At 37.7% G+C, this 18,990-nt stretch overlaps 1 protein-coding gene across 1 annotated transcript; it reads right to left on the minus strand.

Annotated features, from left to right (window-relative positions):
• Positions 1-941: 941 nt before the first annotated feature.
• On the minus strand, positions 942-16,702 carry jeb (low-density lipoprotein receptor domain-containing jelly belly protein). Its single transcript, XM_011151512.3, has 3 exons — positions 15,715-16,702; positions 11,013-11,173; positions 942-1,073 (listed from the first exon to the last, which is right to left on the minus strand). Exons 1-3 carry the CDS (start codon positions 16,658-16,660, stop codon positions 1,014-1,016), a joined length of 1,167 nt encoding a protein of 388 aa, XP_011149814.1. The 5' UTR covers positions 16,661-16,702; the 3' UTR covers positions 942-1,013.
• Positions 16,703-18,990: the final 2,288 nt, after the last annotated feature.

The following is an 18,990-nucleotide window of genomic DNA, read 5'->3' on the forward strand; positions in this document are numbered from 1 at the left end:
GAAGTCTCTAAGTACGCGTGCTTGGAGCAGTTTGTTCCTCGCCAAAACGACACACGATCGTATTTGTCCCTGAATCGGCGACGGTGAAGAAGCCGCGCTGTTTTCACTCTTGGGAATGAAGTAAATAGTTCTCAGTCTTCAAAATTACTTTATTGTACCAAAATAAAGTCGTTAGAGAGTTAGTACGATCTCGCGGAAATCGCTCAATATGAAATCGTAATACATTATCATCATCATCATCATCATCATCATCGTCGTCATCATCATTATCATCGACATCATCATCATCATCGTCGTCGTCATAATCATAATCATCGTCATCATCATAACCACCACCACTATCATTGTCATCATCATTATAATCATAATCATTATCATCATCATAACCACCATCACTATCATTGTCATTATCATCATCATCATCATCTGTGTGATATAGCGGTAGGTACTTATAGAACTGAAATCATCCAAGTCGGATACTCTCGCGCGCCGTACAGGGCGACGTTAAAATGCCATAATTCTTACGAACTTTATTTATAACATCCTAAAAGTTCGGACACCTTAATTTGTACTTTATGTGAGGATATCTTGGTTACGATAGACCTTGCTAACCGATTTTTTTTATTTCTTTTTAATGTAGTTAGAACCATGCCGTGTCCCCTCGGAGATTAAGTCGAGCAGTCGTATTCACTTTTGGGGAAGAGAGAGAGAGAGGTGAGGAGGAATAAAGGGAGAGATGGGTAGAGCAAGAGACTAGAAAGAGGCAGAAGGTAGAGATAGAAAGAGTAAGAGGAATAAGGAAGGGAAGAAGAGTCGGAAAGAGAGAGACGGTTCATCTTAACGTTCCCCTGAGTTTGATTTCAATATGAACGTCTCTATGCGCCAAACATAGAGAGAAAACAGTTTCCGGAAAATAGATATGATGTAGGAGAAAAGGAATATCGTTGAATATATAAAGAAGTAGACATATCAGACTTGTGATTTTATGTACAGGTTCATCGTCAACAAAGGAATTAGCGTCCTCTCGCCCATCGTAGTATGGCGTCCGCTAATACGTCCAGGTGCGCTTTCGTCTGAAACATATTGAAATAATTGTATTCTTGGCGTTAACTAGAAGTTCGCAAAAGAGAGCAAACAAGTACACTATGAACATACATTCCTAAGGTACATTCTTTCTCCTACACGCAATATTTTCCACGACTGTTAAAAACAGATAGCAGAAAGACGTGCTCTCAGAAAAGCCACCGAATATCCAGGACGGATTTAGGCAGATAAAATAGAATATCTTATGGATATTCCATATATAAAATAGAATATTCATAGAAAATCCTGTTTCAATCCCAAGATGTACTGTGGATGTTCTAAGGAAGAGCAAACGGGACGGAAGTCCAAGGCAAACTTTTAAAATATTCTGGGAATGCAGAACATCCTCAGAATTTCTATAGGATATATTATTAATATTTCTTGTACATTTTAAGGACAAAATTCTAAAGGTAAAATACAAATTAAATATATTGTTACTACTTAACATTTTTAAACATTTTAAAACCAACAACATAAGTCAGGTAAATTATGTTTCCGGTATGCCAAGTGAAAAGTACAGTGTCTCTTTTGCGATAACTTTAGTGCCTTTCACATTTAACATAAAAAATATGTGATTTGTTTTCTTCGTGTAATATAATTTTTGTTATCGTGATCTTGTTATGTAATATGTGATTATGATGTACATGATTTTAATTGTCTAGTAGAACTCGATATTCTCGCTTCGCAAGAGGTTAATACCTCAGCAAACATTGAATATAACTATTATATAACATAGAAATAACATATGTATGTTATATTATAACTGTTGGTATACTGTTGTATGTATAATATGTACTGTTGGTACATATTAATATATTGAAGTTATTTGATTTCCTTTTATAATTGTAAAAACTAGAAACTGAGGGCTGAAATCTAAAACTGAAATCTGAAAACGATAAACACAAGGAAATATAAAAAAAAATGATTAATTGCCCTAAACTTGTCATATAGCGTGTGATGCTTTCCGACACGAAAATGTCGAAACAATCAATCCAACCTCAGAAGTTTCAATAAAAATAGAAAGTTAACTAAAATTCTCTGTCCTTCAGGATTAATACTTATCATATAATATATAATCAATATTATAATATTACTAATATCATAAAATTAGCTACATATCCCAGGAAATATCTTGTATATATTAAAAATTATCTCGAGGATTATGTCTTGTGTGTGCACATATATTTTTTTTTGTTTGAGAATTAGCAGCCATATATATTGTATAAAAAATATCGTGTAAGGTGATCAACAATCCAAGCTTAAATAACATTTAATACGCGATATTAATTAATAATTTTTATGCAAACCACAGTTGAAGAGAGAACTCGCTTAATTACATTTTGCAAATTGAATTTCATCGTTTGATGTGGCCGAGTTTTATGAAGTTTATTTTACAATGTGAAAAGACCATAGATCGTTAATAAAATCTAATATTCTTTCTCCTTTCTTTCTATCTGCTTGAAATTCAGTAAAGAAAATAATTCTGTTACTCGCATGTTTACCGTATTAAAATTTAACTCTCGGAAAGTCCATTATTTTCAATTTAATCTGAACTTGAAAAAAGTCAATATTACGATATTTTCATTAATAAAAGATATAACTCTAAATCATCAAATGATTTTATTGTTAGATATGCTTAATTAGACATGTTAAGGTTTTGGATCGTTTTATGTGTACAAATAATTAACTATAATTATTATACATAACTTTATATTAAACAGCTCAACATATATTAAATTTAATATTTAATATATTTCCAATCAATACATTCGCTTCCAATATATTCCTCATTTGATAATTATATATACATATAATATGTGATAATTTATTTAAAGCGATTTTTCTTTTTTTGACAATTTGTCGTAGAACAGTAAAAAGTAGATAGTTTTTAGAAACAAAGAAATAGTAATATTAAATATTAATGAATATTTGTTGTGTATAATTTGTGTTTATAACAATATAAATAATATTAAAATTAAAATAGGCAGAGTATATACGAGGGTGGTCCGATAAGTACTTAGCCTACAAAAGAAAAACGAAAATTTTGGAAAAGTGGCAATTTATTTCTCAACATAGTCTCCTTTTAGCTCGATACAATTGACCCAGCGATGCTCCAACTTCTTTAACCCGTCTGAAAAATACGTTTTCTCGAGGTCTGCAAAGTAGGCCTCCGTGGCGGCGATGACCTCCTCATTCGACTCAAATTTCTGCCCGGCGAGTGACTTTTTCAAGTTTGGAAACAAAAAGAAGTCGCACGGGGCCAAATCTGGAGAATACGATGGATGGGGCAGCAATTCGTAGCCCAATTCGACCAATTTAACCGTGGCGAGGGCGGAGGTGTGAGCCAGTGCGTTGTCATGGTGGAAGAACACTTTTTTCTTCGTCAAATGGAGCCGTTTTTTCTGCAATTCGGCGTCGAATCTCCAATAATTCGACATAGTACAGCCCTATGACCGTTTTGCCCTTCTCCAGGTAGGCGATGTAGATCACACCTTGTGAATCTCAGAAAACGGTGGCCATCACCTTTCCGGCCGATAGGACAGTCTTCGCCTTCTTCGGAGCACGTTCGCCGGGTGAAGTCCACTGTTTCGACTGTTCCTTGGTCTCTGGTGTATACCAGTGGATCCATGTTTCGTCGACGGTCACGAAACGACGCAGACACTCCTTCGGATTGCGCTTAAACAGCGTCAAACACTGCTCTGAAGTGGTCTCACGGTTGCGCTTGTTGTCCGGAGTGAGCAAACGCGGCACCCATCGCGCCGACAGCTTTCTCATGCCCAAAATTTCATGCAGGATATGACCCACGCGGTCTTTTGAGATGCCTACTGTCTCAGCTATCTCGCGCACCTTCAATCGGCGGTCTGCCAATACGAGATCGTGGATTTTTGTCATGTTATCCTCCGTGGTAGCCGTTTTCGGGGCACCTGGGCGTGGCTCATCAAAAACCGACGTGCGACCACGTTGAAACTCGTTAAACCAATTTTTGACGGTCGCCATCGAAGGAGAAGAGTCACCGTATACAGCATCCAAGCGCTCTTTGATTTCGCTGCGCGATTTCCCTTCCAAAAACAAGAATCGAATCACCGACCGATATTGCTCTTTTTCCATTTTTCTAAAATCCGCGGACACGGCCGCTTCCACACGTGATCAAAACAAAACTACGAGTCCGATTCGGTTGAAATTTCAACAGTAGCCGTCTACGAGAATGTACTACACGATAGTAAATTTCTCTTGCGATAGTGGCGCCATCGGGCGGTGAGGCTAAGTATTTATCGGACCGCCCTCGTATATGATAATACAATACTGTTTAATGGTTGTTTTTGAGATAGCTTCTGAGAATGACTATCAAAATTTTGGGAAAATATAATTTTCTTACCGTGTATACATTAATATGATAATTATAATCATGGTACACAAATATATATAGTTAGAAGATAAAAAGTTGCTACACTTTTATCTCAATGCGTTTTGCAACGCATCCTGTATCCGATTGGAGAATTTATTTTTTAGTAAATCTGAAAAGATACACTTTCCTATTAGACACCGGATGTGTTATAAAGTTCATCGAGATAAAAGTGTTGCAACCTTCCTTGCATTAACTGTAGACATGATGCATGTAGACATGAGATCGACAAATCCTTGTAATCCCAGACCAAGAAAATGTTAAAATATTTATGTAATCTAACTCTACTTAAAATAATAAATAGGAAATAATAAAAAATCATATTCTTTATAAATTTGTTATAACACTAAGCTTCTTTTCCTATCTCCTTTTTATTTTTCTACGAAAATAAAATTTATCATTTTATATAAATTCTTATATTCAAGTGGAATAATAAGTAAAATATAGTGAATAGAAATTGATACAAAAATTTATAAAGAACAGTCTATTGATTTCAACACTATACCATATTATTGGGTGAGTGCAAAAGTTCGTGCGGAGTTTCAATAGATGGAGTTATAAGCGTCGTAAAGTGTTGTCATTAATACTTCCATCTACATATTATATAACGTTGGAAAGGTGACGTCTTCAGCTATTATTAAAAAAAAAATCATTTGTTTTCATACAAACTGCTTCGAGAAATATCACTTTAAAAATGAGTATCGATAAGGTGCATTTACGGCATGTTATGCTTTACGAGTTTCGGAAGGGAATAAACGTTGCCGCAGCCGTAAAAAACATTCAGGATGTTTATCAGGATGAAGCACCAGCTAAACGAACTGTGGAAAAATGGTTTGCTAAATTTCGGCGCGGAGAATTTAACCTTGAAGACGAGCCACGCTCTGGTCGACCTTCTGACATTGATGACGATGTTTTGCGTACTTTAGTGCTCAATAATCCGCGAATTTCAACAGAAGAAGTTGCTACTACTCACTAAACGTTGACCGATCAACCGCTTTTCGGCGTTTAAAAAAGATGGGATTCGATTTGAAGCTCGATATATGGGTGCCCCATTTGCTGACCGAGAAGAACAAAATCAAGCGAATTTCTGCAGCCGTTTCTTTACTCGGGCGGCTCAATAACGAGTCGTTTTTGGATCGACTAGTGACGGGCGATGAGAAATGGGTCCTCTACAACAATGTTCAGCGCAAACGGACATGGAAACAATCAGGTGAGCATGGTGACGCAATACCAAAGGCCAGTTTGCACCCGATGAAGGTGATGCTCTCTGTTTGGTGGGATTGCAAGGGCATAATCTATTTCGAGCTTCTCCCCGCTGGCGAAACGATTGATTCGGACAAGTACTGTCGCCAATTAACCAATCTGAATCGAGAAATAAAAGAGAAACGTCCGATTTTGTCAAATCGCAAGGGAGTCGTCTTTCATCACGACAACGCCAGACCACACGTTTCGAAAAAGACGCTGCGCAAACTGAAGAGCCTGAAATGGGATGTCTTAACGCATCCACCGTATTCTCCTGATATCGCACCATCTGACTATCACTTGTTCCGGTCATTGCAAAATTATTTAAATGGAAAAAACTTTGACTCTTTGGAGGCCTTAAAAAACGGCGTCTCTTCGTTCTTCGAATCTAAACCGCGCAGTTTTTATGATCGAGGCATCCGTATGCTGCCAGAACGTTGGGAAAGGATTATAGAAAACGATGGAGAATATATCATTGATTGAATAAAGATTTTTGTTTGCCTAATCACTGTGTGACTTTTACTCACAAACTCCGCACGAACTTTTGCACTCACCCAATATATATTAATTGTAAATTATTATAAATTAATTAAAATTTTATGATATATAATAATATTATTTTATTTTCTGTGTTACCTATGTAAATAATGAACATTCATGTATGTTATGTTATATTATCCAGTATATAAATTTAAGAAGCACCGTTTTCGCACATTTCAAGCTAATCTATATTTTATATAAACTCAACGTAAACTAAATTTTATAGAAACAAAAATACGCTGTGTTGTCTATTTGTTTTAATATTGTTTTTTAATACCACTAGCGGATCCTGACGTTGATAATGAGAGGGGAAGGATTTAATAAAATTATTTTATTTGATATATTTCTTTGTTTCACGCTTAGCTTTAACTCTAGGATCAGCGATGAGAACGTGGTGAAACTTATGATCCCATTTTTTTTATTCTTTTTGTTTTTTGTTTTTCTTTGTTTTTTTATTTTGTTTCTTTTTTATTTTTTTGTTTTATGGCAGAGTCGGAGGAGGGATGAAAGCCAGAATGGGCGAAGCCTATAAAGGAGGATTCACATTGCATCCGATGTTCAATGTACGACGTCCGATATTCAATAGGAAAGCTTTTCTATAGACTCTAACAGAATTTCATAAAAATAAACTGTTTAAGGTTGTATTATCCCTAAAACAAAAATAATGTCAAATTGTTCAAACTTTGATAATTAGTAGGTATTGTAATCATAAAATACTGTATACAATTTCAGCAGATTTATCAGATTTATCAGACCAGTTGTTGAGTTAATGTAATTTTAATTTAATATTGGTCTTATGGGGATTCACGAAAATTTGCCAAACTATCAACTTAATTAGAAAAAAAGTCGTAAATACAATAATGCTGTAGCTTTACGTGTTTTTATAATCATTAATAGACTCTCAGCAAACAACAGCGGACATTGTATATCAGAAATCGGACAATTTGGATGCAGTGAATCCTAAAATCCTAGACATAAGAATTTGATTCACGGGCGCCTGCGTCAATCGGCCTGTATCATTTTACCTAAATTTTCTAAACGGATCTAGTAAGACTGATTTCTTTTAATTTGGAAGGGAAGGTTTTAACCTCAAAACTCTCCCTTAGAATCCGCCAGTGTTTAATACTATTATACATATCAAACCAATTAAAATTTCCATAATATTCATCATTACAAATAGCCTATAATCATAGACAGCATATGATACTATATGTTGAAATTATATATTCCATAATTAAATATATATATATATATATTTATTTATTTATTATATATGTTACTAATATTCTCATATTTCTTACATATATCGATTTTCATACATCCTTATGATATCCTTACGATTTCTCAGTGATATTCCATTTAAGATTATCATGTTTATGAGAGTTCAGGATATAAACTGTTTAACGTTTTTAAAAAATTAGGAAATTAGAAATAGATTTTACGATAATATATACTGTTATATATTAGCTTTCAATTAAGTCTATTGTGACAAAACATCGTTAATATCATATCATAAAATAATTATAAAGATATAATATATATAAAGATATGATATGAAATCATATAAAGATATGATATAATTGTTTATAATTGAAAAATATCAACTAATCATACAAACAAATTTTTATATTTAATGTTATTAAAAAGGTAATATCTCTCATAAAGTATTATTGAGTTATATTGTGAACATATACAGGGTGTCCGGGATCCTTTGGAACGAAAAATCTTAAAGATTAATCAAATCAAACTGAGAAGAAAACTCAAGTACTAATTTGCAAAAAAAGCAATAGTTATTAAGTTATTAATAATTGAAAATGACCATATCTAGAGATTCTTTTAATTGATAACTTGAAAATTTGCCTACTTATTTGCAAAATGGTAAAGGATCTTTTTGTTTAAAATGATCTAATCTATTACAATTATATTACGGCTATTGTGCTTAGCGATAGAGTTGAAAGTTCAATATACTCATATCTATCGCTAGACACCGTCATATAATTGTAAATTAGGTCATTCTGAACAAAAAGATCCTTTACAAATTTTGCAAATAAGTACCCAAATTTTCAAGTTATCAATTAAAAGAGCCTCCAGATGTGGTTATTTTCAATCATAAATAACTTAATAACTATTATGATTTTTGCAAGATGGTATCTGACTTCTCAGTTTGATCTGATTAATCTTCATAATTTTCCGTTTCCAAAAAATCCCGGACACTCTATATATTACGACATTAAAAGGAAATTTGTCATATTCATATTAGCCAACATCAATATTTTTTCCATTTTTGTGAGATTTATTCGTCTTCTTTCTATCACTTTAAAAATGATAATGTACTAAAGGGGATATCTATTCTAAGAAGTGGTCTCAAGTGTTAACTTCCCATTAGAATAACTTCTAAGTTATAAAAAACTTTAAAGAAATACACATACAATGATAGTTCTCAGCGGAAATTTGAACTATTTTTTAAACAAATACACATGTTAAATAGGTTGCCTGAAGTAATAAATTCAATTTATAAATAAATTCGTCACATTTTTATTAGCTTTAAGATTTCCGTTACAAAGTACTATTGTTTTTAATGAAAAATGGAAGTCGTAGATAACTCGAAGGTAAATCAAACTCCCTTTTATTTCCAAGTCATAGATTCAATAGCAAGTACCTTCTTATCGAATTCAATGACTAGTTGAATAATCTGTTATTTTTAAGTTTTACGACACTAGAAAAATTAGAAGACTTTAATTTTCAAGTAATATGATACAACGATTATCCAATTGTATTTTCTATTTATAAGTTGTATAATTTAATGATAAAACAATCTTTCAATTTTAGCTTAATTTTTTCGAATAACTTTCACATTGACACAACTAATTTATTTAAAAAGGTGAAGAATATAATTTAAAAAAAAGATTTTGAACTTTATAATCATTTTTTAATGAACGTCATACATTAATTCATTCACTTTCTGTACGTGCTTAAGGCTGCAAGGATATGTTTTGCTTCAACGTTGAATAACTCTGTGGTAAAAAATCACATGTTGCAATTTGAGAATAAATAGATTAAAGAAAAATCTGTTTATTCAAATGCTATAAGCGGTGTACGTAGCGTCTTTTTATGTTGTTAAACTCGACAAATTTCCTGAAAAATTTGGCGAGCCGTGTTCTCTATTTATGTATCACTATAGAGAAAAGAAATAAATTAAACGTTCATAAAAATATTTGAAGATTTTAAAGATTTCAAAATGTAAAATATTTTTTCAACAATTTTGTTATTATTTTTGCTAAAGTTAGAGCTCATTATATTTCGTCTATTTTCTGTGATCAAGAGAAATGATCTTTTGTTTTTCATGTATGGTATATTTTTGTAAAACTATTGTACAAATTTTTTTTATACTTTTTTATATTTCGTTTCCTTCTTTTATTAATTTTGAATATTAATTGTCTATCAACGCATGTGCTATTTATTTGGTATTTTCAAACGTTTAATTATATTATGCACTATAAATTCTAATATTAACTTTAGCAGTGATTGTCGGTGTAATTTATATATGTATGAGTAAACTCCAAATGAAATGGCGTCTTTCACTTCCTCCATTTGAGATGCCTAGAAAGTCGACAATTTACTAAGTACTAGAAATCAGTGTATGCAAAATACATCTTTTTTCGATGTATCTCGAAATATATCCGATATCCAATAAAGAAATCAATCTTCTGAACATTATCCACAAACAAATTTTTGTATTGGTACATCGACTGCACTCCAAAATGGATGAAAAAGATGTTTAAATCTTTCTTGCTTTCAAGTATATATTTATTTGCGAAACAATTTGAGCACTTTTTCAGTGTGGAGAAAACCTCAGAATGGAAGAATTTGTTTCGCAATAATGTCTAATAGATTGGTTTTTTATTGGATATTGGATGCGCCTCCAAACGAATCGAAAAATAAAGTATTTAACAGTTTAAATAAAGTATTTAAACTATTCTACGAACGAGTATACTTGTTCAGGAATAAGCAAAGAACAATAAATAGTTGCACTGTAGCGCTACATTTTGAAAAAGAACAAGAACAGCTGATGTCGCTTTTGTTAAGAAGTCCGGTTTAATGTACATCTTTCTTGTATTAGTGTAACAAATTTAATTAAAAGGAACAAATTTAAAAGAAGTAAAAAGTGTAAAAAGATATAACAGATCCAAGAAGTGCGAAGAAGCATTTCAAACAATATAATTATGTTTGCAAGCAGAATGACTTTCTTCCTGATTGGTTTTTTCTTCTTTTATAGCTTCCACCGTTTTTTAATAAATGAACACTCGATGAACACCTCGTTATACGTACCTATGCGTGAACATGAATTAGATGGAGAAATAGACGCCGCGCTATTTATAAAACAACGAAGAATCATAAATAAAAATTGGAGGAGGCGCACATAAACACCATGGTGTCTCTCAAGACGAAGGTATAGACGTAACGTAAACGCAACATAAAGAATTTGAGCACTCTGAGATCCTTATATTTCCACTCATTTCGAGAGAAAATGTACATATGACTTTCAAATTTTCAAGTATATTATTTCCAAGTATGATATTTCCAAATCCAAACGATATACGGGGGAACGACATTGTGTAGATGATACATCGCCGAGTTTGATTCGTGTAAGAGTTTGTGAGTATTGTTCACGTTCTCGAGCAATTTGACGAAAAGAACTGAAGACTAAACAGAGACACATATACAATTATATGATTTTACTCACGGTTTTATAAAACATGCAGGCTTGCCTGTCCTCGTCCTCGCCTGTGGGACAGTCAATAAAGCCATCACACAGGACATGATCGTCGATGCAATGATATCTGCCCATTCTATCCGCAGTTGGACAAGCAAATCTCTCCATTCCGTCTTCGGAGACAGGGCATTCTGCAAATAAATAACAAGGATTATATATATACGCAGGAGTCAACATCATGATTTATATCATCTAAATCTTTTCAAGTAAACTTTTCCATTTTGATTTGTCGAATGAACATTTTCATTTCGAAATTGAAATTGAAATCTGATGTATTCCACCAGGACAAATTCGCTATAGTCGATAGAAACACTCACTCATGAGGATTAAAAATCCACTCTGCGGTTTGAGTTACATATTTACTCTTGCGATTCCGAACGGCAACACTTTCATTACCGCTTTGAGTGAATTTTCATTCTACTTGAGCGAGATTTTATTTCAATAAATTTTTACAGTAGAATGTAAAAGTATATTATTAAATTACTTTGAATTACATATATGCATACTCGAAACAATTTTTATATCGAATAATATTAATTCAATTAATTAATCTCGATGAAATCGAAAAATCTACAGAAATTCATAGAGATTGCGAAATTTCTATTTTCAAATAACTCTTACATTAAATAACGTTAATTTACTTGGGCTGCCCGACGATCGAGCTCGGTGAAGCTGGAAAATTCATAGAGATTTATAGAAAATTCACAGAATATCCTTTTTTACGGCCGTTCGCGCTCTGTATCTCCGTATCCTGCAATACAGGTTTCATCGATATGCACAATCGTCTCGTTGTTATTTGAAATGTTAATTCGAATATACAACCCTCGGAGAGAGGCAGGACGACGATTTGTCGCCCTGTAATTGCGCGTAACGATTAAATTAATTAAATTAATGTATATTTAAACGAAGCATTAACTGATTGGCGGAGAGCCGTGCGATATTATACTCCGGTAAATGCGCATCTCAATGGTCACAGTCTCATCAGCAACTGCGTTTCAATGTTTAAACGTGGCAGGCTGATTCTCTGTGTGTTATTCGTTCGACATAAATGTAAAGGAGCGTCTCCCTCTCCCGCTTCCGCTCTTCCCTTCCCACCTCCTCATTCTCTCTCTCTCTCTTTCTCTGTCTCTCTCTCTCTCTCTCTCTCTCTCTCTCTCTCTCTCTCTCTCTCTCTCTCTCTCTCTCTCTCTCTCGCTCTCTCGCTCTCTCGCTCTCTCGCTCTCTCGCTCTCTCGCTCTCTCGCTCTCTCGCTCCCTCGCTCTCTCGCTCTCTCTCTCTCTCTCTCTCTCTCTCTCTCTCTCTCTCTCTCTCTCTCTCTCTCTCTCTCTCTCTCTCTCTCTCTCTGTCTCTCAAAAGCCTGGCTCGCTCGACGTTAAATGCGGTTACCAGATTCTCCCGCTGTGTGTACTTGCACGGCAAGGAAGATCTCTCATTCGATGTCTGCGTAGGACGAGACCCCGAGCAGTGAATCTAGTGACAAACGTGCGCGCACGGGAGATGAAAATATGGGTCGATGTATATGAATTTCAACGTTAAGCTCATTACGCTGATAATAAATTGCGTTTACATTATGTTGATAAGTGTAGTGTTTCTCATACGCAGCGCAACACACGGCTTGTGTGTTAAAGTGAAACTCGCGCGGAGTGTACTCCGCTTTACATTTTATTTGCGCGTTCCTGATGATCACGAATATTGCGTTCTTGATAATAAAACGCAACCTTTTCCCGTGCACGGCGACCGAATCGAAGCGAAACGCTCCGGAGCGTACTTTACAGTCTGTAAAGTAAAAGCGTGTACGGCATAAGTGGCAGTTGGCTTCAAATATTGTCCTAGTTTTTTTGTGAGCCGATAGATGAAATCTTTGTCGTGAATGCTTTGTCATAAAAGATTCAGTTGGCGTCGAACTCTAACCTGAGAAACACGTTAACCGCCATGAGTGCCGCATACGCATTGCGCTACGAGCCTTTGTTCCCACCCCAAAAGACCAAAAATGTCACATACAGTTGCTGCTAAATACATGGGAGAGTCAAAATCGTTCGTCGCTAAGTGGGTTCAGCAATATAAGAAGATCAAAAATGTCGATGACTTGCCAGAACGTGGCTCGATAGGCAAAGTGACGCCGAATATGGAAAAAAAAATTGTGAATTTGTTTAAGCGGAACCCGACCTTAATGCTTAAAATTTATGAGAAGTGTTTATTGCCGACTGCTGAACGATGACTGGATCTTACAGGAAGACAACGACTGAAAAAAAACGAGGACTGGATCTTACAGGAAGACAACAAGCCAAAACACCGGAGCAAGCTTTGCACCGAGTGGAAAGAGCAGTCTGGCATCGTCACACTTGATTGGCCATCGCAGTCGCCAGATGCAAATCCCATTGAAAACGTGTGGGCATATCTCAAGCACAAGCTTCGAGGAAAAAGAGTGTGCACTTTGAAGCAGCTGACACGACAAATTCGTCTCATTTGGAGGTCTTTATCGAACGAATACGCAGTCAACTTAGTGGAAATGCCTCGGAGATGCCAGGCAATTATCAATGCCGGTGGTGACTGGACTCATTATTAATGGTACAGCATTTTTCTTCTCATGGAGTACAACAAATCCATGTACTTAAAAATCATTAAAAATAAATTTTTCTACACATTAACCCGTACACGCTCTTACTTTACAGACTGTACCTTGCATTTCGTTCACGTTCTTTCGCGACACGAGCGTGGCATACATTCGCGACATTTTAAAGGGATTTTTCAAAAGTTTTCAAAGTCGCGCGTTGAGATTGCTAAATGGCGTCCGCGAGATCGAAGAATGTTTATCGGGACACCGTGTTTCTCGTCATCCTCTTGTCACGGATTCGCCGTCGGCTTCGTCCTCTTGGATCAATAAATTTGGGAGGGTCGGCGGGACATGCTCGTGCGACTAGCGTTTCGTCGTTTTTTCTTCGTTTTCGGGAGCATTTTGTGCATTTCGCGACGCGACTCTTCTTGCCCTCTTCACATTCGGACTCCTTTATTCGTGTAACCAATATCGCGTGTTTGCGTATATTGCAATGCGTTTGTTTGATTCGCGGTTTTAATTGAAATGCAGTAACCTTTCCTGCGCGTTTTTCCGCGTAACGTGAATTTCTCCGGAGCGACGATATCGAGCCATACGCCTGATATATATTTTTGTAAACGTTCCGATAAAACTCTCATTCTCGAAGATAAACGGTCGTATATCAAATCGGTCTAATGTTTTATCTGAAGTATCGGATTTGAGTAAAATATCGAGTTATTAGGAAGCATCAATATAGGTGTTCATTTAATAAAATTTTTCATTATAAACTTATAACCAAGAAACCTATAAAAATTAATATAGGCAAATTGATTATTGCGAGTATATAATTATCTTCAATTGCCTCATTAAAGATATTTTAGTATCATTTTTTTGATATAACAAACGTCAGCGTCTCAATTAATTGGTTTCATCATAATATTAATATCGAAATCATGCTTCTTCCTCATTTGAATTTTTAGTAAAGAATTACAACATTGTCAGAAATATCGCCTCGGCTAATTTCTCATTTCTGAAGTTTCATTTCACGAAGTTTCTTTATTCTCTCTCTCTCTCTCTCTCTCTCTCTCTCTCTCTCTCTCTCTCTCTCTCTCTCTCTCTCTCTCTCCCTCTCTCTCTCCTCCTCTCTCTGCGAAATGTTTCTCTATTTCTAGAAAGTACCGGAGTTGAGTATACTTGTTAAACTAATACTCATTTGTTAATCTAATCTTTGCCAACTTACAGTTTAAATATTTATAATATTAGCTTTTCCCTCTCATGTTTACATGAATCTGTTTTATCGCCTTGCAAAGAGACCACGTGAAGAAAACAAAATAGTAATTTCTCTAACAAAATAGAAACAAAATAGCAATTTCTCTAACAAAATAGAAACGCATTTGAAAAAATATTTGTTATCGAAGAATCGCGCACAGCATCAAGCACGGAAGAGTTGCATGAAATACTATTTATTTTCGTTGATATATCCAGCACTTTCATTTAATTTGAGCTGACAGATCGGCCATCTTGCGGAGTTAGTACCATTGGAAGAAAATTTGTTCGTTTCCGCCAAAAAGACACGACGTATGTATGTCGTCTTAATATTTTAATTCAATTAAACAAATTTTACAAGATTGCAGGTTACAAGATTTTACAAAATTACAAATTTTACAAGATTAGAGTTATTATCTGTGTACGTTCGTCGTTTAGCAAACCGTTCAGACCGTTCTGAAGATTCTCCATTTCTTGTATATTTTCATTTCATTGAGTTACGCCGTGTATCCATATGCAGTGGAATTTGCTTTGCAGTGCAATCTCCGAAGGAGAAATATAAATATTTCCATTTATAAGGAGTATCTTTTTCTGCTTATTACCAGAGGCGTGCTAAAGTTTACTAAAGAACCCATTAAAACGAGTAGACTATTAAAAATATTGTGATTTCTTGTCCCTGAAGCAAACTCACGGCTACCGCGCCTGCTCAAAATAGTGGACAAACAAAAGCGTCGAATCTCGTAGTTGAACCCGAAGGTCCGATTTCTCTTCTTCATACGGCGCATTCTGAAGGAAGCATTCGAGGAGGGGTGAGAGGTTAAAAATCGAAAACAGAACAGGACAATCATTACAGGACGAAAGCAACACGCTTACCGATTTGCGGCACGTCGTACTGTATACTGCCCCTGATGGACCTTAGCATGAACTGCGAGGCGATGCTCGCGCCGGTCGAGGTCGTCGAGGACGTCGCGGACGCTTGAGCCTGGTGTCCCGGGGATTCGGCTGGCACATCGGCTGAACGCCGTCCTACCGAGATCTGATTCCGCTTGCCGGGTAGCTTGTTGGCCTCGTAGACAAGTGGCCTCGGGATGAAGCCGCCATTTGATATGCCATCACGGGGTATGCCGTCGGCGCGCGCGAGATCAGTCTTCGTACTCGTCGCAGTGTTGAATCTCTGCTCATAGAGATCGTCGTGGTAGTTCGATTGTCTGGATGGGTCCTGAAGAATCGCCGCCGCTGCCGCCGCAGTGTTCTTCTTGCCGTCGCACACCAAGATCGGCAGGCTAAGCGTGCCCTTGATGGGATGCCTGCAGCCCAACATGCGCCGCTTCTTGGGGCGCTGATGCTGCGGCCGGCCGCCGTGAAGATGCAGATTGTTGTCGTCGTGAACGACGGGCTGCACGGCGATCGCGTGCGTGGACGTCTGCGACGTCATGTAATCGGAATAAAGGACGTTCAGGACGGTGGGCGACAAGGCGAAGAACACCGACTGGAGCTCGCGCGGCTCCTTCACCATGTCGTCGATCAGTATGCCCGCCGGAGACCACGAGGATATCCGCGGTTCGTCGTTGAAGACCAGCCAATTCGATAGGTCGTCCCGGTGGGAGCCTTCGGAAGGATATATCCTGAACTGCAACAGGTTGCTGCCTATCGAGTTCGGCTCGTTCTTCTTTCTAATGCTATTGCTTCCATGACGGTAGTCTAGTCCTTGTGTGCCTTGCACTATGATCGCTGGTCGATTGCCTACCGCCAGATCCAGCCCCTGTCCCACGTAAGTGAGCAGCCAGAACATGCAGACCGCCATGTTTCTTTTTCTCATTTCACAGTCACTATCCTCTCTCTTTTCTCTCTTTCCCTTTTGCTCTTCTGTTCCCCCTCTCTCTCTCTCTCCCCCTATCTATTTTTCCCTATCCCTCTCTCTCTCTCTCTCTCTCTCTCTCTCTCTCTCTCTCTCTCTCTCTCTCTCTCTCTCTACCTTTCTCTTTTTCTCTATCTTTACCTTTTTCAACCACTCCTGTCTCTCTCTTTCTCTCTCCCTATCTCTTTTTTTTTCTATGTATATATATGTAAATATATATGCTACGTATATATTTATTTCTCTCTCTCTCTTTCTCCCGTCTCTATTACCACCAACGTCACCACCACCACCACCGCTTTCGTCGTAGTCGATTATACGGCTGGGTGTGGTGTTATAATTGACCTACATGAACAGCAACGATGCTTTTGGTTTGTTTTCTTGTACGCTTTAGCTGCTTACTACTCACTGCCAGTCTAAAGGCACGTCTGTAGCGACTCGGGGTTAGGCCGACTTTTCGTTTGAACGCGCGGTACACTGGGAAGCTGAGGATGGAGCGTGTATAACGTCTGTGTGTGTGTGTACGTGTGTGTGCGTACGTTTCTATGCATGTGTGTGCACGCGCCTACCTGCGTGTTACGTGTATGCGTGTGTGGCTGAGTACGCAGGTGGGCAGGAGGTACGGGGGCGGTCGATTGATACTGAGAGAGCGCAGAAGGGGAGGTCGAGGATAAGCTTGATAAAAAATCACGAGCGGCGGCGTAATGTAATTTCGACGATTATTGCATAGAAAACGCAACAGTGTGCTACGCGTGTGACTGTATCGACCGCGATTTTCCTCCAAGCATGTCCTCTCACTGGGAGCAAGAATCTGTCGCGAAACAACACCTGGGCCACGGATCCTCCTCTCTTTCTCTTTCCCTTCCTCTCTTCCCTCTCTTTCCCACTCTCGTTCTCCTGCTCTACCTTTATCGAGAACAAATACCCGATTCGAGTGCACGGTGTATCACTCACTCGACTTCGACACTCGATTGCGTTATGCTCCTCTAAATCGATACGCTTCACTTTCGGTAGTCCGTGATAGTAGCCGCGACCTTGGCTTATTCTCTTCGTGATAAAGCGCACATGTCTCCTGTACCGACCGTCCTGAAATCAGGTCGTTAGTAAAGAATAACGTGCGACGTTCTACCAAGTGCCAGGAACACAAAAAGATTTGGTTTTGGTTTTTCTATCGCTTTTTTCTAAATATATGTATGTACACACACACACACACACACACACACACACACATATATATATATATTTCATTTTTTACTTTTTTTTCTCAGGACATATATATTCAACAAAGTGCTGGCGACATGTGGAGGTAATCGGAGGTGCTCATCGTGCGTGCCATAGATGCGTAAAGGTGCTCGAGAGTGTGGACAACATTTAAACCAATCGATGCCACCCGTTGTTAAACCGCTCGCGATCACTCGTGTATGCCAATAAAGCTACCATCTCTACGGAGAATGAACTCCGTCGACGTTGTTTCCTTATCCGTTTATCTTTCCCTTCTCGCCTTTCTCTCTTTCTCTCTCCCTCTCGCTCACTTTCGCTCTCTCCCTCTCACACACATGTACAGACACACTTTTTCCCCCTGCAAGCCCGTTCCGTTCGTTCGTACCCTCTTTTCCTCTCTGTCTTACGCCACCCCGCGTTCTTTTCTTTTTTCTCTTTTTTTTTCGTTTCTTCTCCCTCGCGTATCGAATGTATCCCGGGCCGGTTGATTTTTCCTTAGAGCGGAAATGAGAACGACGACGCCAACGAGATGTCGATCGCGCGACGATAACGATCACACGGGCGAGCGTCGCGGCGCACGGTGTGCTCGCTTATAAATAACCGTGCCTACCCGAGGCGGCTTGGCTCGGGCTGCGATCGTGCACGAAATATCGGCGAGATTAGCCGCGAACGTGACTCCGCGAAGTTTCATTTTCGCCAAGCGTGCCGCTCCGGAATGGATCTACCTCTCCGCTCCCCCCCTGCTCCCCCCTCCACTCGCCGACCGTCGGGCCGGAAATTTGCAGCGATTTTCGGCGATGTTTCTTCTTGTTTTTTTTCTTTTTTTTCTCTGTCGTTCGGAAGCTACATGCTTTACGCTCGCGACGTCAGCTTCAATACGATCTGGACGCGTTTTCTCACGATACAGTTCAGAACCTAATGGGAAGATTTGTTTCCGAATAATTACCAGGGATAGTCTTTTCATCCCTCTCTGGAAGATTCTCTTATCGGACATCGACTGCGTTCTGAATTGCATGAAAGAAAATCGTATTGATGGGAAATACCGTCCGTCGTTTGCGTCGAGAGGCTTCGTT

This window comes from Harpegnathos saltator, unplaced genomic scaffold, assembly GCF_003227715.2.
Source record: "Harpegnathos saltator strain DR-91 unplaced genomic scaffold, Hsal_v8.6 scaffold770, whole genome shotgun sequence".
Taxonomy (NCBI): domain Eukaryota; kingdom Metazoa; phylum Arthropoda; class Insecta; order Hymenoptera; family Formicidae; genus Harpegnathos; species Harpegnathos saltator.